General features: G+C 38.3%; 3 protein-coding genes across 3 annotated transcripts in view; all 3 read left to right on the forward strand.

Annotated features, from left to right (window-relative positions):
• LOC118335434 (tumor necrosis factor receptor superfamily member 11B-like) overlaps positions 1-11,548 on the forward strand; it is a 19,864-nt gene extending 8,316 nt beyond the window's left edge. The window contains exons 2-6 of the mRNA XM_035671709.1: positions 1,889-2,116; positions 2,601-2,745; positions 7,515-7,712; positions 9,902-10,126; positions 10,213-11,548. Coding sequence (XP_035527602.1) covers positions 1,889-2,116; positions 2,601-2,745; positions 7,515-7,712; positions 9,902-10,126; positions 10,213-10,604 — 1,188 coding nt within the window. The 3' untranslated portion in view covers positions 10,605-11,548. The remainder of the gene's footprint in view (positions 1-1,888; positions 2,117-2,600; positions 2,746-7,514; positions 7,713-9,901; positions 10,127-10,212) is intronic.
• Positions 11,549-12,737: 1,189 nt separating this feature from the next.
• On the forward strand, positions 12,738-19,904 carry LOC118335716 (tumor necrosis factor receptor superfamily member 6B-like). The gene is made up of 6 exons (XM_035672140.1): positions 12,738-13,038; positions 16,570-16,655; positions 17,516-17,906; positions 18,124-18,303; positions 18,405-18,486; positions 19,103-19,904. Exons 1-6 carry the CDS (start codon positions 12,738-12,740, stop codon positions 19,329-19,331), a joined length of 1,269 nt encoding a protein of 422 aa, XP_035528033.1. The 3' UTR covers positions 19,332-19,904.
• A 1,292-nt stretch (positions 19,905-21,196) lies between these two features.
• LOC118336318 (F-actin-uncapping protein LRRC16A-like) overlaps positions 21,197-26,436 on the forward strand; it is a 71,253-nt gene continuing 66,013 nt past the window's right edge. Inside the window, exons 1-2 of the mRNA XM_035672933.1 lie at positions 21,197-21,236; positions 25,392-25,489. Coding sequence (XP_035528826.1) covers positions 21,197-21,236; positions 25,392-25,489 — 138 coding nt within the window. The remainder of the gene's footprint in view (positions 21,237-25,391; positions 25,490-26,436) is intronic.

Consider the following 26,436-nt stretch of genomic DNA (forward strand, 5'->3'; position numbering starts at 1 on the left):
CGCAGACAAAGAGCCGTGAGCTCCGTTGAAAGGGGCACGAGACAAGGAGAGAGAGAGAGAAGCTAGTGGTAGTCAAAGCCGCAACCAAGCCTGGTACTTCGGGAAACTGGTGGTGTACCTGCGGACATTTGTTGAAGCTTATGGACCACCGAAGAGGAGTGCCTGTGTTGCACGGAGTGGGACCTGTTGCGTCGCGGGACAACCCAAGAGACGCAGATGTTTTGTACAGTCTGAAGATTCCCCTCTTCTGATTAAAACAGGGCTGTACTAGAAACTTTTTTCCATTGTCCCGAAAATAAATTGGAGGCGGCGACCCAAAAAACCGGAGGGACCAGATGGACAGTTTTATCCACTGAGTAAGTACCACTATTACGAGTTCATGCTTTACAATTTTTAATGAAGGTATACCTACAGCTTTACTGCAAAAAGGCTCGACTTTAGCAACAAGCAAGCAAATAAAGTTTAGTTGTTGAAACCTCCCCCACCTAAGTTTCTAAACGAACGGCTATCTTATTACAATTACGGTGTATTTAGATTTTTGGATCTATGACCAAACAAATTCACACATTACCCTCATCCAATTATCCGCAACGGTCTCTCGGCTCTCGGTACAGCACTTTTCTTGAGGTTGATTTTTTTTCTGGGAGTTGGGAGGTTTGGACTACCGCTTAGCTTTCCTCTCCTCTCTTAGCCTGCACGAGCTCCGGTGGCTCTTCGTTCTGTATATCACTCCAAAAGATAAGGACGTCCAATCAAACTGAAATGTCGGTTGTCAATGTCTTCAAATTTGGTTATAATTCCGCCATCTCCTTCGTTATATCCTGTGGAAGGCACTAGTTCAGTTCCGGTTCACGTAAGGATGGTGCGTTCAAGTCACATCTCAGAGAGTTGGGACTGGTCACGACTGTTTTCCCAAGATGGCGCCCGCTGTTTACGTGAGTTACTGTTGTTCTAAAACTATCTTTTAAGTAGACTGTCTGTACACATACAAAGCCTCAATGCGTCGGTTTAAAGTAACCCCTCATTATCTACTGTGTAAGTGTGGTGCTATTTACCTTGTTAGTGGTATAGAAATAAGCTTGTTCTTTCACTGTATTCATGCCCCGTTGACTAGCGTTATACGGTAATTAGCGGTTTTGCTAAAATGGTCACGTGCGATTAGAATTGAAAAACATTATCCCAGAGAACAGACCAACTCGTAAATAAGTGTTATTAACCCAGAGGTTCATTGCCGGAATTGTCCTTTAAGATGTTGAGAGAAAAAATGCCAAAAGTGTAATAAAATAAACGTGATCCCTTAATCAAGACTAATAGTCAGGATAAAATCATGCACTCAGCAATGGGCAAAGGGGCAAGGGGCGATTTGCAAACATGCAAAGATTAAAAGATATTGTTGCTCTGAGTCTAATGTGTTTTTAACATATGTAATCTAAGAGTCTAATGTGTTTTTAACATATGTAATGTACTGTTTTATATTGTTTTTACCTATTGATGTCTTGTATTCTTCTTTTATTATATTGTAACAGTGTCTTTGAGTATTCAGAAAAAGCGCCTCTTTTAAATAAAATGTATTATTATTAAAGGGTGCCCCGCGTGCAGTAGTCCATATCAACAAAACTGCTGCTGAATTCTGTCCTCTGACTCTGAACTGTTCTCTATAAAGCAGAGGAAATCACTTTAGGACTGTGTGTCCACCAGGAGCTTCAACTTTACAGCTCTGACCTTTCTTTCAACTCTTTCTTACTGGAAGCTTTGGGTTGGCAAGTGCTCCAAAATATAAAAATATTTGAACCTTTAGCCAAAGAGGAGCTGTGCACGAGATGGGTTTCATTAGAGATTTTGTCACTGCTGTTGACTCAGTACTAAACTTTTTTTCTTTCTCTTGCAGCTCTTCACAGCTTCTCTTTCCTGGGCCTTCCAGCAGCCGGCTGTACTTCCAAAGTACCAGTACCGCGACCCTGTGACATCTGAACTCCTAGTTTGTGACCAGTGCACTCCTGGCACAGCCGTGAAACGACACTGCACTGCTGACACACCCACAGAGTGCCAGGCCTGTCCAGAGAAGCATTTTGCTGAGAACTGGCACTGGGGGGATACATGCCAGTACTGCACCTCGGTATGTATAAGGCCAAAAGGTTTACATCTTTTTTAATATTTGGTTCTGTTAGGAATTCCGCTAAATTTCCCTTTAATGTTTTATCCTCCAGCTTCTCCTTTATGCCACTCATTTATGGTTTTCCTTATGCCTTTTCTTTAGATGACTATGACTTTACAGTTTGTTTACATTTTAGTGCAGCCTTTTCTGAAACCAGTGTTTCCACTTTTGTTGTTGTTACTAAAAATGAAAGTTTGAACGTGCTCAAACTTGTGAGGGATCTTTTCACGGATTTAAGATGTTTTGCCATTCCAGATAAATAATGTAATATTACCACTGTCCCACTCTATGCATTGTCCACCATGAGGTGTAATAGCAGCCTGTGTTCTAAATCATGACTGTAAATAAGTATGCTCTCTGTTAATATATGTCCATATAAATCAGCCTTTACTGTATATGACTGTGTACCTGCAGCAGATGTGTGACCTTGGTGTGTTGTGTTTAGGTGTGTAAGGAAAGGCAGCTCGTCAAGCAGCAATGCAACAGCACTCATGACCAGCTGTGTGAGTGTGCTCCAGGTTTCCACCTAGTGGTGGAGTTCTGCATCACACACAGTACCTGCCCCCCTGGCCATGGAGTGGCAGCTGCAGGTAAGACTGAGACTAACATTAAGATTATCATTATTGTTATTATTTGGCAATTGTACTGGCAGACTGCTTTCATTTTACATAACATATTAGATAAACAGGGTGATCAGTTATTTTGTGGCTTTTCTCTCTATCCAGTCAGCTCGTAAATCTGATTTAGAATCGAAATTTAAAAAAAAAAGGTATCTGTGGTAAAACCAGAGAAAATTAGGAATTCAGTCAGCATACAGCCTGGGAGGAAGCACTGTCTGAGTTCACTCAATGTGCACATTGTTTTACAGTGCCGTGCATATGTGTTTTCAGTATTTAGATTAGAAACCCATCACTATATATTTCATCTTCCCTTAAATCTTCTCCTCTCATGCTTTATTCCACTGTCTCACTTTATGTCGAATCAGTTCAATTCCAGATATGCATAACTGGCAGCATGTCAGGAAGAAACCCTTTTGCTGCCAAAGCAGAGACACACATCAGTTACAGATCAGTATTTTCACATTAAGATGTCCTCTCCATTGCATCAGTGAGTCTCTCTCTCTCTCTCTTCCTCTGATTCTGTGAATGAGATCTGTTCCAGATGCATACTTCTTCTCTATTCGCAGAAAGTGACTCTTTCTTTGAACCGCTCGCTTCCTTTGTCTTTCACACACAGACACAGTTTGGTACACAGATCTTAGAACTGAAATATATACGTATAATGGCCCATTATCTTATTATTTATATGATCTATATATCTATTTGTGTACGATTTACTCCTTATTCCTATGTCTTTATAACAGAGAAATTATATATGAATACACATGTCAATGAGAGACAATTCTAATTATGTTTCTGGTGTGACCATAATACACACAAGACTCAGGTTTTTAAAACTAAGTTAAAAGTATTGTCGTTTTTTGTAGAACACCATACTGCTTATGGAAATAAAAAGTCATCCTTGCTTAGTTATAGTGTGGAAAATGATCACTCTATATTTTCCATGAACTTCATTATTTGCAAATACAGCTTTTAGTATGTATAATTGTGTCAGGTCAGTAATGGTTAAACAGCATCAGTTAATTTGAAGGAACACCGTCTGTCACTGTAAGCACCATGTGATGAGTATCCAGTGTATTCATCGCACCATGAGGGCATAATAGCATCATTTAGGAGATTAACCTTTACATTTTTTTCCATCTGTGCGTACTATGTCAAATGAACGTCAGGGATTTTATCTTTGGGTAATCATTTTCAGCTTTGACGTATTTCCTGGCATTCCAAGCCGTACTTCCTCATAACTCGGTATGTACTTAAGTTTATTTGAAAATTTTGGCTTGAATCATGTTGTGTTTAATTGAAGGGGTTTTATTTGAGCGAAAGAAGCTGTTTGTATTTAGTTTTAAAAAGTCTTCCTTACAGAGTCATGGGAGTGCCATTCACATTTTTGTGTCCTCTCCCGGTTCCCCTTCACCACAATACTTGATTATAATAAATTATACATTGTGGGTTCTAACAGAGATAATACTAAACTGTTGATATGTTATGCAACAGTAAACTTTAAACAAAGGTCAAATGAATGTAACCAGTGCAAATCTGTCAGTTGAAGAAAGGAATGAGTTACACAATTGGCAATAGAGAACATGATATTTTATGTGCATTTACTTGTTCCTCTTCATAGATGACTATGCATATTTTACAGCTGAAAGAGGAAACTTGACACAGATCAACAGTTTGTTTTGTCTCAGTAAAATGGCATAACCATTCCCTTGCCTATGGTAAAGATCTTTATTGATACACTGGGAGCTAACTTAGTCATTGTGTGAAGATACTGTAGGCTACCTCCCTCTAATGGATGGCATTTTGCAGATTGATATATTTTGTTTTAAGCTTTTATACACCTGCAAATCCCTCAGACTACTGTTTGAGTCCTAACTTGGACTTTGACTTTTATATTGAGCCCATCACTCCAGTAATCAAATCCATGCACATGTACTGTATACGAGATGAGAAACATTTTATTTTAACACACAAGAATGTCATCCTTGTCTCTCTAAATCTTATCACAAGATAATGTTTTGTTAAGGTTTTTTTTTTTTTTCCTTTCCTCACAATACAGCACCAAATTCAGTCAATTATTAAGCCAGATGCAACCGAGGGAGTCATTATCACAGTGGATGTCTGACCTAATATTCGTTACAGATTCCCTCCTTAGTGCGTCAGTAGTGATTGTGGGCAACCTAAAGAGAGGTTGATGCTGAATTTCAACATTCCAGTTAACAGAATCTGATATTTCTACTGGAACCGCAGCACAAACTGGCACTACACTTCTCATGACTTCATCTCAGACCTGAGACCACAATCTAGCCGCCGCATAGATGAAACAACATTTTCCATGGATTCTGGTTATTATCTGACCCCTGCAGCACTGACACCACTCAAACATGAGACAACATTTTCCATAAATTCCTCTAACATGGATCTACAATCGGACTTGAAAGCCTAATGAAGTCTGGAGTCATGAGACAGCATTTCAGGGGATTCCCCTTCCTGAAGCTGAAGGACTCATTATGTAATGCCATGAGTTGCGGTTTAGACCCTTAAACCACAGGATGTTAGAAAACCGATTCAGTCTCACAATAACTCATGACTTTTATGACTCGATTTCTCTCCCCTTGATCTCCTGATGTGTCTGTTTCTAGTTGTGATTTCTTTCTTTCTCTCTGAACACAAGATCTGAAATCTTTTTATCTGGTTATCTGTGTTTTTCGAAACTGGATCAGCATCAACATCAAAAACACAGTGGAACATAATATATGTAATACATAATAATTTATAATATAATAATCATATATATATATATAATATTAGAGAAAACCAGCAAATGAATAAATAAAATAGTACAAATAGGGTTTTATTGCTTCAATTCAAAATTATTTTCATAATAAATTAGTCTGGCAATTATTTCCTTGATTAATTAATTATTTGTACCTCGAAATTTCCTAAAGCTCGAGTTGATATTTTTTTTAATTTAACCTTTATTTAGTCCCACTAAAGTTGGAAACCTGTTTTTAAGGGAAGCCCAGGCAAGCATAAAGAATAAGAAATTTAGGGGAAAAAAAAGTCAACAGATAAAAAAGAAAGACTTAAACAAGGTAAAGGAAGGCTAAGAACTAAGGGGCTATGTTATTTACCATAATAAACAGTAGTCTTTAGTAGTTATTAATACATTTACTATATTATAAGACAAAAAAAGGCAATGCATTTTTACAATTAAGAAGCTGAGAAGCTTTTTATCATTTTTGCTTGAAAAACAACGATTAATTCATAATAAAGTTGTTCTGTCGATTGACTGATTAGCGGTTTAAATGTGTTTTTTTTAATCTATGTATTTCCAGACAGTTTTATTAATTAATAGATCCCTTAAGACAGTAGAGCTAGCACCTGTGCTTCAAGTTACATGTAAAGCTGTTACTTATAATAATAAAGTGCTAACGTGCAGATTTTGCATAGACAGAGGAAATTCTGAGAATAAAAAGATTATTGCCAGCATATGAAACCATATTACACGTACTGTACATGCTGTGTCATCAGCAGAACAGGAAACATACATACATATGCATAACTGTGGTTTTATGTTTTTGTGCTGAATGGCCTGACGTTTTCAAGAAAGATCATACTGTGCTGTGGTAGCAGGAAACAAAGCAAAGGTTAAATCTGATAAATCCTCCTACACACTTTCAATTCTGCACTTTAGAGATAAAAATAAAATAAGGATGTGATTACAACACTAGTTCCACTACATGGACACTATCATGTGCTGCAGGTCATATACAAGAGTTTGATTGTTTTTTTTTTTTTATAATATCATGGTAACTGCCAAATGTTGTTAGAACTTGTCAAACAATAGGAAAATGTAACTGTAAATGGGTAAAAGGAAATGTGATCTGATCGGTTGCTGAGTTAAATAAATTGGTGACATTGTTATATTATTAGGGCAATATTTTAAATGAATAAAAGATGAATTTATAGTTTGTAAAATCATTTATTTTGTTATTATTATTAGACATTACTACTATTACATTCATTCTGTTCAAATATGTAGTCATTAAAATATGTTATGTAAATTAATTTTTAGGTTTTTTAAAACTCATTTACATTTATATTTTGATAAGTTAGTATGTATGTTACATGTCATTGAACATGATATTATAGCTAAAGGTCCAGGAAGCATTTCAGTTGTGTGCAACCTTAAACTTACTGAAAAGATTTATTTTATGAAAAGTAGATTTTCCTGTCAGTCAGTCTGAAAGATCAGCTTACAAATCACCTTCTGCTGCAGTCACGTCATCATAGTAATAGTACTCATGCTCATCTCCTACATCAATGTAGTGATGTGGTATTTCCCATTCGAAAACAAGATATAGAAACTGATGTGTGAGTCATTCTCAGAATCATCTGTCATTCTGATGGGTTGTCACATGTCATGGTCGTAGTTCTTGGAATCACATCATCTTCTTTGATTAGCTACAGTATATACTGTAGGTCATGTATGCACACTGAAAATGTCTGACACGTGTAAGATGAAACTTTTGATAGTAAAGTTGAGAAAAATCTGCTGTTTGAAATATGTAATAATTTTAAACTGTATAAATTCTGTCATATCGGTAATGTATTAAAAAAATGCACATTCAAGCCTCCCAACAAATAAACACTTTCTTTATTGTGAGACACAAACTTTATGTCAAAATCATGTTTCATTTATAAGATTTATATATCATCCTGTTTATCTCCTCCAGGTACACCAGTGAGTGACACCGTGTGTAAACGTTGTCCTGCTGGTCATTTCTCCACCAGCGACTCCTCCACTGAGCAGTGTCAGCCCCACAGAAACTGCTCAGATTTGGGCTTGAAGACACTGAGATGGGGCACATCAACTTCAGACAGCCTCTGTGACACTCAGGAGTGCTCTCAGCATCACACTTCGTGCCACACTGGTAAGACATGTACACTTAATGCAGTAGGAATAAATCACTAATAGAAATAGTATGGGAGGTTTTAGGACCAATGTGGGGTGGAATCCGGGCAACGATTGTTTGTACAGTGTATACACAGCCAAACGCACACATGTGATGATATTTTTGAGCAAACCTCAATTGTCAACAACTTAAAATCAGTCAGAACTGAATTATTTCAGACATGGGGTCATTTTCATTCCTGAAGGCAGGGGATTTCCTTGGTCAGGTTCGTCGTCCAGATTCCATTCTTTTCCAAATTCTTGCGTGTATGAAAACCGACACAAGAGAGAAAAGCCAGAGCAAGGGGTTGAATGGAATGTTTACGGCACTACTGTCATAATGACCCATGATGGATCAATTACTTCTTCAACTGTCACATCCTCAAACTACAATAACAGAGGAAACTGAGTCAAGCACAAATGAGACACAAGACGAGCTGGTAAGTCTTTGTTACTGAGGCTTAAACTATGACAGATGCTGACAATTAATTTGAGAGGAGAAGCCTCAAATAGACACTGAATTCCCAAAGCCTGAGAAACCGCAGTCACTGAAGAACACACACATACAGATGTATAGACCCTCACACACTCGTGCATGCTGTATACCACACAAAGCTGTTGTCCCTCGGGGAGGGTGATGCTCTCCTCAAGCATTCATTCACAAATTGTCTTCCTGCGGACTACACAACCACAGATTGTCTGCAGCAGATCCTGGAACAGTTTAGCAGTTTTTTTAACAGAAAAATGTGAAATTGAAAGCAGTTGGGATTCCCACAGTTGCTACGTGATTTGGAGAAACCACTAGGATGTCAGTGTGAATTATAGACTAAGCCAAACTTACATCATCCAGACATCAGAGAAACATGCCTAATATCCTCCTCACATTAAAATCCACCATACTACACCGATACTGGTTTTACTAAATGTTTTTTTATTTACTATTTACTCGTGTTATGCAAGTCACTCAAACATTTTCACACACACTCATGAATACAGAAATGCTTCATAATTGTATGAAAGTTGCAATTTCATGTTGACAGTTTCACATCGTCATCAGCTTTGACTGTTCTGGATAACGAAAGCAGATATGTGTAAGGGTTCAAAAGAGTTTGAAAAAGAAATTGTGCTCCTCACAAGAATACTTAAATCTCATAAGGAAGGCCCAGGAGACCTTGGCTTAAAGAAATGTAAGGCATGTGATGATGAAATAGTGTAGGTCTATGTCTGGTGCAGTACAACTCAGCAGCAAAGCGCAGCATGTTTCAGCATAGCTCACTTCGATCTGCTTCAGTTCAACATGCAGCTCTGTTTGCTTTGGTGCAGATGGATTCAGTTTGGTTTGGCCATGCAGACTGATGTCAATGTGGTTCTGTGCTGTCAATGGGGAACATAAAGAGAGGAAATCCTTGTTTCTGCTGTGGCCAAGTTACAAGCCAACAGTCACACACACAAACAAGCATAAACAAATCCAGACATATAATAAACTGATGGGTTTCTGTGGAGACCAAACCATGTAATCACAATGTAGTCCAAACATCACCTGAGTACCTCTCTGAAGAATACATTTTGACAAAGTTGGTCTTTGGTCCAATTGCATAATGTGACCTCTGCTATAAAACTATACACTAAGCTTATGATTAAGCTGGCAAAACTAAATGGCAAAAGTTTCCCACACGTTCTCACGTATAAGGGCAGCAGTCAGAAGATTCAGTCGAGAGTAGTTGCACTTTTTGCTGTATGCCAATCACTGTGACCACAAGTGACAAATGCTAGGAAACTCGCAGTAAAAATAGTCATTTATGTCACTAAATCTTAAATTTGCTAATCCATAGTAAGGCTAAGTTATACTACCAACAAAACTCGTGTATGTGTTGATTTGATCAAGGTTGCGTTTTATTGCACATTTCTTTTTTTAGGAGAAAGAATGTGATATTTCTTCTTGCTTTATGTACCAGTTGGTTTTTGTCATGTTTTTTTCCAGGAAGATCTGTATCAGTGTTATCAAGCTGCTAAACTCCAATACCAAATCATAATACGATAGGGCAATCTGTAAAGTGTTTTCTATTCTATTCTATTCTATTCTATCATATTCATACTGTATGTTATGATGATGTTAATAAAAATGTTTGTAAACCCACTTGGTCTCTTTTTTTGTACAATTAATTCCAGATGTGACCCTGTGTGAGGAAGCAGTCTACCAGTCACTGTCCTCACTGCGACTGTCCTCGGTGCCCCTGGAGCGGCTGTTGGAGAGCCTTCCCGGCCGGAGGGTGGATCGTAAGAGCGTGGAGCGACTGAAGAAGGCCTGCTCTCCCCAGCAGCAGGTCCTCCAGCTGCTACGACTGTGGAGGGAGCAGAACAAAGACCAGGACAAGCTGTACGGCATTATACAAGGTACAAACTAAATCTGCACTTTTAGTGTGTTTTATCCGGGTCTAATGCAGCATTTCAGTATTAAAGCTTGCACCCTGTCCCTCTAGGTGTGAACCACTGTGAAAGGAAAGTCTCCCGCTGCAACAGCCTAAAAAACCTGACTCTAGATGACCTTCTGACGATCACCAACAGCCTGCCAGGGGTTAAAGTTCAGCAGGAGGATGTCCGAGCCGTGGTCTCTACCTGCCTGCCCAGGCAGTACATCCTGCAGCTTCTTCACCTCTGGAAGTCATCAAACTATGAACTGGATCTAGCCAAAGGTCTGTCTCACAGTTTGAAGGTGATGCGCAGCCAGGGGGCACCACGCTATCTGCTGAAAGGCCTAAAGAAGATCAGCCGCATCATAGGAACCACCTCAGCACACAAGATGTATGAGAAGATGTTTGTTAGTATGCTTCAGGATGAGTGTTTTAAGGCTTATAAGCCATTAAATGAATAGGGAAATTGGGAGGTAGAAACAGGAATATATGCCATCTAAAGGATACACAGACACTAATGCATTGTGAGATAGGGAGCACATATAAAAAGACACATACTTATTGAACAGGGGGATAAATGTATGTGAAACAGACATGGGTCAGGTGATAATGTCACGTCTTTAAGATATCACTAAATGATGTCAAGCTATGCATTGTACCTAGAGGTATTTTGTCTAACTGTAACGTAAAGGCAAGATAGGAAGGTAAATTGTTCTTTACCTCCTGGATTTTTCTATCAAAACCCTATACCAAAATAAGGACATTTTGATTATATGAGTTAACAAGGGATGCTAATAAATTCCCCAGTTTACAGTATCTGTCTGCAGTGAGGAATCCTTAAAAGAAAAAATAATAAAACAATCACACATCTGTGTACTCCAGGTAAACGGAAACAAAAAATATAAAACATGTTTCCTGGGAACGTTTTGACCAGAGTCTGTGAAAAATGAAAAACTATTTAAGATGTAAATAGCACACTATTTTATGGAAGATAGGCTGGCAGATGTTGTGTTTTTATTATTATTGCTTTCTCGGTGATTGAGAGGAAGGATTAGGTTTCATAATGAAATACATGTATTTTCTACAGTTTTCCTTTGTTTGTTGTTTTTTTTCTGGACTGCTGGCAAGTAAAGCTCATCTAATTTTTTTTAAATTGTCAGCTTTATGAATGTACAAAGGAGTGCAATGTGTTTTCTATTTAAAAAAAAATTTTACTTTCTGAATATGTAAAGGCTTGTTTTTATTACTTTATCAGAAATACTGGATTCCAAATGCTGCAAGTTCATGAAGTGATATTTGTTTTATATTTTGTTTTATCACTTTTACATTATGAAATGTATGGTCTTTATTGTATATATGCCTGACTGGTCCTCTAAGCTTGTGTAACTTTGTGAACACTAATGTCAAATGATCTGATTAAAATCAGTTTGTTAAAATGTGTTGTTTCTTCATAAATAATCCAGCGACAGACAAAAGATTAACGGTTGACTTCTGCTGTGATTAGAAAGCTCAGCTCTGTTTTTGTGTTTAAAACAATGTCAGCCAATAGGAACCTGGCTGACTACCACCAGTTACTGGCCAGGAGCTAATAAATCTTTGTCCACTTTACTAAACACTTCCACATGTAACCAGCCACCACTGTCTGAAAAAGTTTTAAAAAGCTTATTTTTTGCTCTGATTACTATAGATGGGATACTAAATCACTGATCTGGATCAGAGGATATTTCATACTCCTCATGATGTCACAACTAACAAGTTATAATAAGAAGGTTTTGAATCAATTGAGAAACTGTTCATGGATAAAATAATGTGACAGTGATAACCCAGTCATTTAAAATCCTGACAAATTATGATACTTGAATACATGAATGAAAAAAATATTGCAACATTGATCTATTACACCCAGAGATATAATCTAATAAGTTTTTACAGATCTCTTATTTATTCCATGCTGCTGGAACAGTAGATCTGTAGTCCTAATTGTTTTACAAAGTTGTGTAGCCCAAGGCATCTGTGGCTGAGTTATGTTAGCATAGTAAGCACATGCCAACCTGTCATTTCAGGTAATTTCAGTATGGACACTGCCATCATTCACATGTTGTTACTAAACATAATGACTCAATACATTCATTAATATATTCAATTCAAATTCATTTATTGGTTATATGCTACCTCTTTTAACCACATGTGCATGAGCTTCTATCCATACTACTTCCTGGACATTGGTCGAAACTGCCAAAAAAGGTAGTAAGTAAATGCTTCCAATGGACTGAACCATTTTGAGTACAGAAGTGGGTTTTCATTGTTTAAGGAAATTGTCTATATTTATTATATTATATAATATATATATATATATATATATATATAAACAATCTATGTTTCTGTGTTACGATGTGTTATACATCTCGTTCTGTTACTATACTAACTGAGATTTTTTGGTTCTTGTTGTTTTAACATAGAAAAGTTATTTGATTGTCTTAATTGACTGTGCACTAACTTTGTTAGTTTGTTTGTCTGTAGGAGGAGCTTCCTGTTTAAAAGCAAGTGGTTTTAGCTCCTCAAGGGTAGTTGGGTTAGGATGACCATCAGCCACTATGTCTGTGGAATCCAGTCTGGTCACAGTGCCTGAAATGTTTCAGAACCTCAAGCTACTACAGATGGAAAAAGACAAAAGACAGGAGACAGAGGCTTCACAACAGGAACAGAAGTTCAGTGTCTTGTCCCATCAGCTCACACAGTTCCAGTTGGACATGGAAGACACCAGAGCCAGTCGACCACTTCCACAGGATCAGAAAGTGCCAGCTGGAGAGCCTTTGTTACTAAGGTTAGTAGACAATGAAAGAAAGAAAGAAAGAGAAGAGTCGAGCAGAAGAAAGATCTCAGAGCGAAGACAATGTGAAGCACGGCGCCCAAAAAGACGGAGGCGAAAAGAAAGAAAAGAAGACGAAAGAGTAAGAAAGAAGAAAGAAAGACGCGAAGAAAAGACAGAAGAAAGGAAAGAAGGAAGACTTTTGATTGCATGTATTGAACAAGTTCAAGCATAGAAAAGAAGGAACAAAGTTAAAGAACAAAATAGAGATTGGGGTTGTATGTACACTATATACAGTTTTTTTTAATACAGATGTTAATTAAATTAAAATTATCTTTTATTATCTTATCTTTGAGACTGGCTTATGCCTACAACTTGCCGTGGAAAGAGTAGCCCTGTTTGTCTAATTCCACTGTTGTATTCCCACCTTTTGTAGCCATGAGCTTGTCAGAAACAAATGGCTATTGGTTCGGACCACCTTACCAGTCTGTAAAAAACGTAAACAGATTTTACAGGTATAACGATAGTATTTTATAAAAGTTATACTTAAAACTAAATAAAATTAATTAAGAACCCATGGCCGCTGCAGCAAGGACTCAGCCTTGGTACTTGGGGTGCCAGCTCTACCATGTGAGCTATTAGGGCGCCCTCTTGCCAAAGGTTTTTGTTCTGCGCTTTGGAACTACTAGCAGGCTCGTGCCAGAAGATCTGAAGGGCTGCACAGACCTGTTGTTGGTTGTCTTCTCTTTGAAGTAAAATGCAATTTCTTCAAATTTTTGACTAAAATGATTGCTATGGTCTGTAGCGGGGTTATTGAGGCAGTCCAAAGTACTCTTTGGTTATTTACAATAAAATTGATTAGGTTAGAAAAGTAAAATGGCCTGGCTATCCAAATTGCTTTATTGTACATTTTTACATTTTTCTTTTAAAATCTCTTTATGTTCTTGTAACTTAGTTTTGCCCCATTTGCGCTCTGCAATCTGACAGTCTCTCTTCAGTTTAGTGGTTTCATGATTCTTTCACGGCATGTTCCTCTTAAAATGTTAAGTTATTTTCTTAATTTTAAGTGGTGCAACAGTGTCAAGTGCTGTAGCCAATTTTTAATTAAAAGCATTAAGGAGACAGTCAACCGAGGAGGGAGTAGATGTAATTTGGTTTCTGGAGATGAGATGTGTTAGGAAATTTAAGGTCACTTCAGGAGTAAGACAGTGTTTTTTAACCACTTGCCTTGTGGGGATTGGCATAGTATAATGAAAGATATGCCATTATATAAAATACACAGTGGTGGTCTGAGAGAGTCAAGTCAACAACAGAAAGAACCTTTATGATGAGCCCATATGAAATTACCAGTTCCAGTGTGTGACCTAGATTATGTGAGGGCTCTTAAACATGCTGTATAAAATTCACACATTCTAATAAATCCTATAAGTCCTATTATCTTATTATTGACATGTATATTATATCATATTAACTCAGCCCAAAAAGTGGAAAGACAGTGTTTTAGCGGTCTGTAGATCGCTACTGTTAATAGTGGTGGCTGACAGTTCAGGGTTACTGCATTATTTTTAAAAGAAGAAAATGATGTCAAAGGGAGCAGATGTAAGAAAAGGGCACATCTATATCTGTACTGTCAGACACCGATTGCACTCAGGCTCTTGCACAGGCCAAATACATTCCCACAGAGATGTGAAATTTGGGTGAGACAGTGCAAGTTGTTTGTGTACATGGTCATTCCTCAGATGTACCAGCGGTTGAGGTCTACACAGAAGTACACAGTCAACCACACCTTATAAGAGAGGAAGTAGTCAGTAGTTAGTTAGTAGGCACAGAGAGCAAGTTGGGGAGTTGCTTCTTCTGTCAGCTGAACAGCTCGAGCAACAAGTTAAGGCTAGTTCAGCATGATTTTTCTTTTCCTTACAACCTTTTGCTCCAGCAAAAAATACTTTTATTTTGTGGTAGAAAATGGTCTCCTGTAGGTAAACAACTTGTTTTCCCTGAAGTGTCAAGGGGTGATGTGATGAATGTGGGCCATACCATCCCATGGGCAGGTCATTTGGGCTTCATGAAGGTTTATCTACCAGAGGTGCCTGTGGACCTCTGCTAGCCTGCAAGTAGCCTATGACGTGCCCACAGAGGTTGTTCTGTAATCTCAATCTTAATCCTACTTTTTTTTCTCGTTACACTTACAATTAAGTGTACAAATAAGACCCCTGCTCTGTATTGTCAATATTTATGTGATTTATGTGGACAATTAGAATAATGATTTCTTTGATTTAAAAATTGTTGTTGTTTTTACATGTTTTTTTATTTATTTTTTTTGCTGACTGGTGGATTTTTTTATGTTCTTCTGAAAAGTTTTTATACGTTTTTTTATTTTTTTTGTGTTTATTCATTTTTATATATACTTTTTTTTTTTTTACAACCTAACCAAAACCAGCCTGAACTGCCCTTAGGTGTTATGTAAATTACAATTAAAATGTACACTGGGTGAAGTTTCCTCTAGCCTCTGCGTGTTCAGCACTAGAACACAACCCACCCATGTCTTCTGTAGAAACGGAAGAGGAAATGAAAGACCTGTCGATACATGTTTGACTCATTACGATAAAACAATTCATTCTATTTGCATAACCAGCACATTGTGACATTATTCTGAGCATGTCATTCAGTGACTCAGTGATTCACTAACACATCTTTCAAAGGAAAAAAGCGGACTTATTGGCACATTGACCTGTATTTTATGCCGTTTCACAACCATATTTGTGGTTTTAATCATCCATTGTAACACAATTGTGACCTGCACACTTGTGCAAATTATAGCTATGGGAGGTTCCGTGGAAATTTTAGAATGAGGTCTTCTTCAAGCTATTTCCCGAAATGAAACTTAATAATTTTGACAGTTTCAAAACTTCTGAGTAATGAGCTCTGATATATTAAGTTAGCATTGTTGTTTTCTTTACATAAATACAAATTTAATGTAGATGAATTTCTGTACAAATAAACTTTTTGTTAAGTTGTACAAGCTTTTTATTAATAAAAGGGCATGGGGAAATACTGTGATTTAATGACATTACAGAGCTGCATTTACAATTCCATTTACATCACCTCACATAAGTCAAAAATCATGAAATAGTATTTATGGAAATGTCTTTTCTCATCTATTATCCTAAAATTCAACCATTTATTTTAAATCGTGTTTGACTTAATGATTGGTCTTACCAAAAGAAGGGAAATGTAAACAAAATTGTCACAGACTTTTTGTCTGGATTTGAGGTCTCAAATATTTTGAGGGGGCGTTTTTCTCTGTTTATTTAATAGTACTAAGTAAAGTGTGACAGAAAATATCAGGATGTTTTGGAATTATATAGTCTGCATATTAGATGTCTAGGCCACCAGGGTGTAAAACTGTGAATACATTTTAGTAAAGGAGAAGCTGGTTTTGTGGAGTCAAAATATAAGTTTATTCTTACAGAGAGGAGAGGACCATAAACAGCCAGTATAATTCAATGTCACTGATTGGGTCAAAGCCAAAAATTGCTTATTAAGTTATTTAACCCTACATGCAAAAGCTGGTTGACCTTTCAAATGGTACCACAAACCACACGCCTACGCAATTGTAGTTCCCTATGAACAGTATAAAAATCAACCCAATCCTTCTGTCAAACCCTCTCTGACAGAAGTGACGAAATTAAACATCATGAGCATGGTGAGTATGAAGCATGACAATATTCTATGACAGAGAATAGTAGATACAAATAATATGTTGTGTGTTTTTAACGTTTTATGTAAATTGTCAAGCAATCAAACAGTAAATTGATATAGGATAAATACCCTACATTTTTGTTGGTTTTTATTTTATTGGAAATTGCTTGATTTAATTAATACAAAAATTGACTAAAACTTTATCACTCTGATCTTGGACTTTCTTGTTGTCTTAAATCTGATGCCAGCACTGTCGATTTGTAGAGAATAAGTTAATCTTTTCAGTAGATCAAGATTGGACACTGAACAGTTATTATGGGAGGTAAATTTCAGGTTAAGTCAAACAAAACAAGTCATTATTAGTCTGTGATACAGCCCTAAAATACAGCTGAAGTGCACTTATCAATCTGCATGTATATTGTATGTTGTAAAAAGCTATAAACAGTGGCATATCAATTGTAGGACAAGTGCTGTGTGCTGCAGGTAATAATAATCACTTACAATGGTCAAGATCTAAACAATTTCTAATTAAATATGAAATAACAGACACTTTTCCAATTCACTTATTCCTTATTTGCACCACACAGCTGTGATTCACCCAAAAAAGAAGCTTAGACCTCAATACTGGGGTCATGGTATCATCACTGTTCTCCTCTGTATCATTCTAATATCACTGTGATATCCCTGATTTTATAATTAGTATCATTATTATTTTGTTATGATATTAGTATTGTATCCTTCCTTGTTCTTTGGGTTATCACATTCACTAGCCCATCCAACAAGCTGTAGTAAAGGTAATAGTAGTAACAGTAGTAGCAGTCATAGTTAAAACACAGAGAACAGTAATCACGGTCCTCTCCTCAGCTCTCCTTACCGGCTCTGTTCCTGCTCTCCGGTGTCCTCTGCGGTGCTTCGGCGGTGGACCCTGTTCCGACCTACGAGCGCGAAGACCCGCTCACAGGGCACACCCTCATCTGTGACAAGTGTCCACCCGGCTCTCATCTAACCGCGCACTGCACGGCCACCACGCCCACCCAGTGCGCGCCGTGCAAAGGCGAGCAGTACACCGAGTTCTGGAACTACCTGCCCAGGTGTCTGTACTGCAGCAACTTCTGCTTTAACAACAAGGAGGTAGAGAAGGAGTGCTCAGCGGTCAACAACAGGGTCTGTCGGTGCAAAGAGGGGTTCTACTATATCGATGACTTCTGCGTTGAACACACACAGTGCGGGCCCGGACACGGTGTTCTAACCAGAGGTATTTATCTTTCATCTTTAGAAACACAGAAATACAATCAACTAAGCATCAGTCGCTCAATATTTTACAAAAGTAGCATCTTTGACACAACTGTATTTAGAGTTAATGTGGAAATCCAACAAGTGCATGGGGAAAAAAAAAACACCTTTGCTCTCCGAAGCCACCGCTGTATGTAAAAACATTGTAATGACCCCATCTGCATTGTTGTTTTCTATAGGTACATCAGAAACGAACACTGTTTGTGAAAGTTGTGCCGAGGGTTTCTTCTCCAGCTCATCATCTGCGCTTGATTCGTGCGTAAACCATCAGGAATGCGCAAACGGACAGATTGTGCTCCTCCCCGGTTCAGTTTACCGCGACACAGTGTGTGGCACCTGCACGGATCTTGCCAATGGAGGTGTGTACAGTTGATTTGAACTGCCCAATACATCTATGACATGAATTTTAGGATTGTGGGACCAAGTTTAGATTTCAGCTACCTACAACTTCCTTTCTCAGGTGAGACTTCCAGGACATTCCTCTCAGCATTCTTCAGTGATCACAGGATGCGCGTGTCGAAAATGAAGAAATTTGTGGCCAGGTGAGTTTATATGCTGTCTAAATTGCTTTGGCTCTCCCCCTACATCTTCTTTGTGCCTCTTTTCAACTAGGGGATAACAGAGTTGATCGTCACACCTTTTACTTACTTTACTTTGAATCCTTCAAAAACTGTATCCTTAATAGATTTCAGTGTGTAATGTAATCCTAAAATGTCAGTTAGGAATGGACTGACCTTACTCTCTTTAAGCTTATTCTGGTCAGAAGATACAGACTGTCAAATATGTTGATTAAAAACATTCCCAAGGTGGGGATGCTAGTCACAGCTATAAGGTTGGTCCCATTGATATTTTAATGGAGAACAATTAAAAATGGAGGCAATCTTAAAATGAATTAGAAAAGTTTAATTTAATTAAAATTTCCAATTGTGTAAAAGCCTAGAAGAAAAACACAGAAGAGCTGGATATTTACATTTTGATATGAAACACTAAAAGTCCGTCTGACCCCAATTCTGAAATTTTCAGTACCCACATTTTTTAACAGCGCCCTCAAGGGAGTGAGATCGAATAAATGTGACAACCAACCCTGTACTCCTCTCTTCATCTATTCATTCACCTAATACAGTAGACAGGAATAAAAGCATCCTCTCCCTCCAACAGGTACATTCATAAGTCAGGGGGGGGGAGGCGCACCAGGGGCACGGTTCTCCCCAGACAGAGAGGTCCTCTCCTGGATCAAATCAGAGCATGGCTGGCAGAGAGTCCAGAAGTGCAGGTGGAAAAACTGCCAGCGATGCTGAGGGCCGCACAGCTCAGCTCCATGGCAGAAAAACTGGAGAGGAGAGTCGATGAGATCAAGCAGCAGAACTGTACAGCAGTTGAACAGTGATGTACACTGACAGATTGGTAGATACAGTATATAATTACATATACCTCTTTCTCTTATTTACCCATTTGAAAACAAGTATTTTAACATATTGTTTGACACATATACAATTTTAACACATATATTTGCATGTTAATTGAGTGCCTGTACCTGTTTCATAGAAATGTTATTATTATGAGTAGTAGTAATAGTATTTTCGCTACTGCAAAATGTACTGATGAATCTAAAAGATAAAAAAGGCTGTGATGAACAAGATGTTGAAAAATCCTGTACTGGCATCAGTGTTGTTTGTGTATCTTTAATTGGAGTCAGACTATAACTGTGCTTCAGATTGATAAAGAGGAAAAATGACTAAAAGCAGCCTACAAATTTGGAAGAACCTTCAAGTAAATGTAAAAAATGCCAATATTGTTGGATGACTCAAGTGTCATATACATACATGTGTCATACAAAAGGGAGCTAAACTAAATGTTATCATTGAAATGTATGATGTTCTGTAAAAACTGTGATATCGAACTGGAAACTTTTGTTATGTTATGTGCGGCAGCTAAATAAAGTACATATTGAAATCTAAAATGGCTGTAACCATCTCAATCAAGAGAACCACTGTCAGCCTGCACGGTGTAATTTAACCAAATCACCACAAGGTGTCGCCATCTTCCTCTTTTAACTCTGGTCATTGGAGAATAATACTGACATGTTTACAAACCCTATCAGAGAGTGAGTTATTGAAATCTATTTATTCATTCTTTCTGCAAAATAACAATTCTGTCATTGGCTTACTCAGTATGGACCATTACACCAGATCATGGTCCAAGTACAATGCTAAAGTGACCCGAAAGAATTTGCTTAAAGTTAGAAAATTTGTATTTTGTTCGCTGTAGGCTACAGGCCACATCATACAGTGTCATACTTTATGTAATGACAACACTTATTCAAAAAAAAAAAATAAATCTGTGATGTGCGTTTATTTCTAATCTCCCATTGTTACAATGCATAATTATTCCCAATATTTCTAAAGGTACACTTTCTGGTATTAGTTTTCTATTATTATATTTTTAATATAAAAATAGTATCCCTCTTTGCAGGGACACCAGTTCTGTCTGTAACATTCCCATAATGTTCCCACAGGGATTTAGAGTATAGGCTATAGGCGTGATTTCACAGAGACCTTCTTATAGGCTGGTTATAGTAAGGCCTGTTATATCTGTATAATCCACCGGGAGGACAGCCTGGCCTGCTCCTGTGCTGCAATACGAGTACGGGATTGGGACCGATGGGAATCCCTCAGGACCGCTAGAGGTCCCTGGTCCCCAGTTTGAGAACCGCTAATGCAGCCCTGCTCATTAATATCGGTCTGACACTACCACCAACGCCCCCTCCTGCCACGCCACAGCGCCCCGGCATCGCATCGGCTGCCTGGCTGTCGCATCACCGAGCGGGGAGGGGCCCCGGTTCCCACTATTGGCTGCCACTGTATTACCAACAGCTTTACGGTAGGGCCACGGCCGGAGAGGATGTGCGCGAGCGGTGGTCTTTTCATCTCCACGAAGCGCAGAATCTGCTGGCGTTCAACATGATTTTAAGAATACTATAGCGGGCTTTTTCTTACTCTTTCTCCAGCACGCAACCCTTCTGGACCCCGCGCTGTTTAAACCCGAAAAGAGATGCGCGCAGATCTCCGCGGATACATTGTCCGGACACCGCGAGAGGAGGAGAGGAGCATGTAACCGGGAGAAACGCACCGGCAGCGGCGGCGGCGGCACCACCTGACACCTCTCTCTCGCTCATTGTTTTCCTCATAATTTGAGGCTTCTTGATGCGTTGACTGAACTCTTCTCGTCGCTTTGGATATAACCTTCAACAAAATGAGCGAGGAAGTGTCAGAGGTCCCCAAAGAGCTTCTGGGTAAGAGCAGACACGGAACATTTGTAGCCATGTGTCCATGCTGGAACAATCACTGATAGTGCCTCTATCATAGCCCCATGCGCCCCTGCACAGTCTGTAGTGCCCTTATTGACCTGATACAATTAGATATAATCCATACTATATATTATAAAGACATACTTGTTTTGGCTGAGACACAATAGAAATGATATTACTATCTCCTGCAGATCCAACCCATATCCCTAAAGGGCCATTTTGTTGTGAAACTCTGTGATATTACATATTATATATACAGTGGAGTTATTATCAGGCTTTTCAAACACATGACTCCATACAGTATAAACTGTATGAAACTTAAATGCTTTAGCTGCAGTAAAACTTGAAGCTGTGTTTACACAAGCACTGCTGTTGATCAAGGTGTCTGTACTGTTAATGCAGTGTGGACTACAGTCTATATTTGGGAGAAAAGCTAAATAGTGTAGATGTGAGTGTTCAGCCAGTCATCCCCTCTGCACATAACTTAACAGGATTATTTTCCTCACAGTAACCTTGGTCCACTACCATCTCTACCCTGAGCCCGGTAGCCTCAGTCTGCCTGCCCTTTCGCTGCCATGTGTCTTCTGATTTATTTGTACTGATTGTGGACATACCTTAAAGTTCCTGCAGGCTATTTGGCTCAAGCTCAGCGTCTCTTTGTTTGGCAAAGTTGCTCAGTTTTTGACACCTCAGTGCAATGTTGGACAAGCACAAGCTCTTTCTCTCTCTCTCTCTCTCTCTCCATTTCTTGTGGGCAGACACAAGCCTACAATGTTCTTTTGGCTCCTTTTATTTCTTAAAGAGACTTAAATTGCATACTGTACTGTAGATGAGGCTTAAAGGAAAATGCTAGGTCACGTAGTCACTTGGTCAGGCGTGCATTCATTCACTGAGTCACAGAATTTCTCAGCCAGTCAGCCGCTTTGGTCTCATTTATATCCCTGTATCCTCTATCATACGCTGGTGTTTGTGTTATCCGGCTTGTTATTTGAGCTCTTACAGTAGTTAAGAAGGAACCAAAGCTTTTTCAATTAGATGTGGGAATTTCACTCCTTGTAATGTTAAAGTGCATAGCGTAGTGTCTTCTTTAACCTGTTAACATCTGGTATAAACCTTTTGTTTTCCCTTAAGTCGATTTTAAGGCTACTAAAATCATATTATTCTATGTCTGACATGGAATAATATGTCTCACAGTGTCTGACAGTACCAGTATAAAATGTTTACTCAGTGTTTTTTTGCGGCTGCGCCTTTTCATCAATCGGAAATATTCTTGAAATGTCATTTTATACACATTTCCCCAAAAGATCCATAAATACATATGTTACATTTGGTATCATTGAACATTTTGGGATCTGAATTGGAATTTAAAATGACTCACCCATCCATGTTGCAGACATTGGTGAGTTCTGTGTTTTTGCATGTGAACATCCCTAACCTTTTTTAAAGGTATGTACAGACCATCCAGGTAATCGAGAGGTCCAGGAAACTCAATAACAGCTATTAGTTTCTACAATACCAGTTCCAATGAGATGATTAACCTGCTGACAGCCTGAAAACCTGTTCAAATGAGATGCATTATGTTTTCTCTGACCACAAAATCTTTTCAGATTTCTTATGGTCCAACTTCCACTCAAGCTCAGAGTCAGCAAGTTCTCCATCTTCACCCCCTCTGTTCAAGACTTTTCCTGATTACCGCAGACTAACTCGCCCGACACTCAACACAAGGAATTTGGTTTGTCATGATCCTATTGTCATGTGGTGTTGTCTGGATGAGTGTATAACCAGCCATTGTTGGAAACATTCACTGGTCCGTGTGACTCAGCATCATACAAGATCACTCTTGGCATCCAGCACACAAGACATTTCAGCATGATGCAGCAGATGGAAACACCATAGATAAAATATAGCTTTTCAAAAATGGACACAAAAATATTTTGAATAATGTTTTGTATGATGTCTGGAAAACTTCTTTTAAGTAATAAGGCATAGAAAAAGGCAGCTCAAACTGTATCTTAGCATTGTCGTGTCAAAACAGGTGGGGGGCAAAGCAAAGCACAGTTGACTCAATGAATGAACAATTTGGTCTTCATCTCTGTGATCCTGTTATTGAACTTGCTCAGAACAACCAAATTGATTTATTTGCATACAGACAGAGACATGTTGATAGACATGTCCACATAAAACAACTTCCCAGTATACTTTTTTCTGGTTTATATTCACCCCTGTTTGTTCATACTTATCCCAACAACTTATCATATCTTGTGTTATTTCTATGATCTTAAACACCTCCAAAATGTTTGCTCTCCAAAGTAAAAAAAAAAAGGTGTAATCTGTGACATCATCAACACACACATCTGGATTGGTTGAGGTCAATAAATGGGAGAGTGATTTTATGGGCTCGTGAATTGTTTGTTTGAGCTTTTATTAGGCCATAGGTCTCATTTCTCCACCTTCCACACGGGTCCCCATTGATATTCATCCTTGTGTGACCCAGTGCACATGCCTTAAATGCCTAAAACGAACCACAGCGGCTGGCTAGTAAAATTGCCACTCCTGTCACAGTTCTAATGAATGAGCAGAGAAACTGAATTAGTAGAAAAATGATATATGAGAGTCTGTCAGGAGCTTTTTTTGTTCAGGACCAAAAACTGCTCAGGCTTATTAAAACATACTAGGTTACATTATGTGTTGAAACCCCCTTGAGACATTTCTGTGACTTATTGCGTGTCTAAAGCCATAGTTTTAGAAATGCTACAGTAGGAAATGGTGCACATTTTCAGTGGAGTTTATTCAGCAAGGCTTGCAGATCAACCACTTTGCACTTTGCCTAATTATTAGTTTCACTTTGATCTGATGATGGTTTGAGGAAGCGTGGGCGAGGAGACATACATGCCAGCACAGATGTACACGCACAGAATCCCTTTCTGTCTCAGACACATGTGCACAGACTACATCAGTCGCTGTGTGGTGGGTGAATGAGGAGCGTGGAGAGGCGGCTGACCCAGTTCTGCTCTCTGAGCCTGTTCCCTGACAGTGGAGGCTCCTACTGGGTGTGAACAATCAATCTGAACAACACTCTCAGCATTGTAACAAAAGTGTTTTTTCATTATTGATTAATCTGTTGAGGTAATGTCTTCAAATTGCTTGTTTTGTCCAACTACTAGTGAAAAGTATAAAAAAGCAAAAAAAAAGCAGCAAATTCTTCCTTTTAAGAATCTGTCAATGTTTGGCATTTTTAGCCATGCTAGAATGGATGGCACTATTGATCTGTCTGTAGGCCGGTCAGTCCAACACTTTGGGCCAGACAAAAACATCTCAACAGCTATTGGACGGACTGGATGGTTGACATTTGTGGTTAAGAATTTTTTAAAATATTGGAGGGATAGAGTGCTGCAGGAATGGGTCCTAAAACACAATTAGCAGACTAACAACAGCAATCCACAAAGCTGTTAATTAGACAGCATTTTATCAAATATTATACTGCCATTAACCCTTGTCACTGTCTCTACAGTTGCTGTGCAATTCTATGAACAAGGATAATAATACATACATCTTCTCTTGACCCACATAGAGATAAATGGAAAGTGAAATGCATTCTGAATGCAAATGTCCCAAATGATTAATTGATAGCAAAATTATTGTTTAATTAATTTCCATTTCTCCAACTCATCTTTCAGGGCTATTATTGATAAGTTGGTATGTTTTGGCATTATTGTTTTGATGAAAGACCTTAGAATATCCCATGTGCAACCCGGGAAGACTGCCAGACTGAGGACCTGCACACAGTTTGTTCAGTTTATTAGTCTGACTGGCTGTGAATGTGTGTGTATTTTCAGTTTTTTCAGTTTCACATCTCACCACAGACAATGTGAAAAGAGCCCAAATCTGAAACAGAGAAATCATTCATGATGAGCAAATTAAATGAAAACAAGAAGAGCCTCCTTGGAAGTATTCCCTTGTGGAAGAAATGCACTGATCTGTGCTCTGTTAAGACAGAGCCTTCTAAGTAAAGAGATACTTTTTGTAATGCATAATAAGCCACTTGGCAGCATTTTTCGCTTCTCTTTTCGCACAGATATGTTCCAAATTTGAGTCAGGATCTCTCCTTATTTTATCTATGTTCTCCTCTTCTCTGTGTAGAGAGTGTAAGGGATGCAGTGGGGAGGAAGGTGAAGCTGTCGCTGAGGAAGAGAGTCAAACTGGAGATCAAAGGAGACAAGACGGAGAACAGAGTCTTGGTGAGTCAACTCCTGCTGCTTTCAAGCTACTTCTTCATTAATGAATTAATCTTTGTCTTTTTGTCCCACATTTCTCTGCTCTTGAAATGTACAGTTTTAATTTAAGAATCAAATCAAAACACTTCATGTTTTTTTCCCCCTCCTTAGCACTTGAAAGACATTCATTATTTCAACCATCACAGTGAACATCACTTCACTGCATTGTTACTCTTTCAAATTCAGTTATACTTTGATTTTGTGGTAATTTCCTGCAAATCAAAGTGAGAACATCACCCTAAGTATCTCCTGTCTTTTTCAGTCTGATGACTGTTTTAGTGGGGCCAGCTCAGAGGAGGCAGCATTGTAGTAAAGTTGTAATGGGAAAATATCAAAACTGTTTCCAAAAAGCCTTATTGTGACTGGTTACATACTCCATGCACTTGAATCTTTGTTCATTTATAAGCAGGTTTTATAAATGTCAGTATTGTGACTGTGTAATTTTTCTCTGTTTGACTAATGATTTATGTTTGATGAATCGGACTCAGATGTGATGAGTCATGGATTCAATAAGTAACACTGTGGGCTCCAACTTTAGCCCCACTTTTTGCCTATATGTGTTTACATTTTGGAAAATTGGCACCATTGAATGGATATTGTATTACTTATTAGAAGTTCCTCTTTGTTATGTACCTACAGATGTACAGACAATCACCGGAGAAAACTAAAAAGTTGATCATTCTCAGGCAGGTTGTGATGTACGGAGCAGCTTTTTTCTATGATGAATGAATGAATGAACCTGTACTTGTATAGCGCCTNNTAAGCAGATTTATTGAGGTTTGTTTATCAGAGATAATATCTGTAAAAAGTATAATTTACACTGAATCTAAAGATGTGCATTTTACGTTTGTGTGTTCAGACTTTGCCTTAGTTATTATTTACTACAAATAAGTAGGGATGTCCGATAATAT

The sequence above is a fragment of the Morone saxatilis genome, unplaced genomic scaffold (assembly GCF_004916995.1).
Source record: "Morone saxatilis isolate NCDOM2014 unplaced genomic scaffold, NCSU_SB_2.0 Contig24, whole genome shotgun sequence".
NCBI classification, from domain to species: domain Eukaryota; kingdom Metazoa; phylum Chordata; class Actinopteri; family Moronidae; genus Morone; species Morone saxatilis.

Coding starts and splice junctions, on each gene's coding strand:
- LOC118335716 (XM_035672140.1), top strand. CDS start 12,738: ATGTCTGTGGAATCCAGTCTGGTCACAGTGCCTGAAATGTTTCAGAAC. Junction 16,656..17,515: donor AATTAAACATCATGAGCATG/GTGAGTATGAAG, acceptor TCCTCTCCTCAG/CTCTCCTTACCGGCTCTGTT. Junction 18,304..18,404: donor CACGGATCTTGCCAATGGAG/GTGTGTACAGTT, acceptor TTCCTTTCTCAG/GTGAGACTTCCAGGACATTC.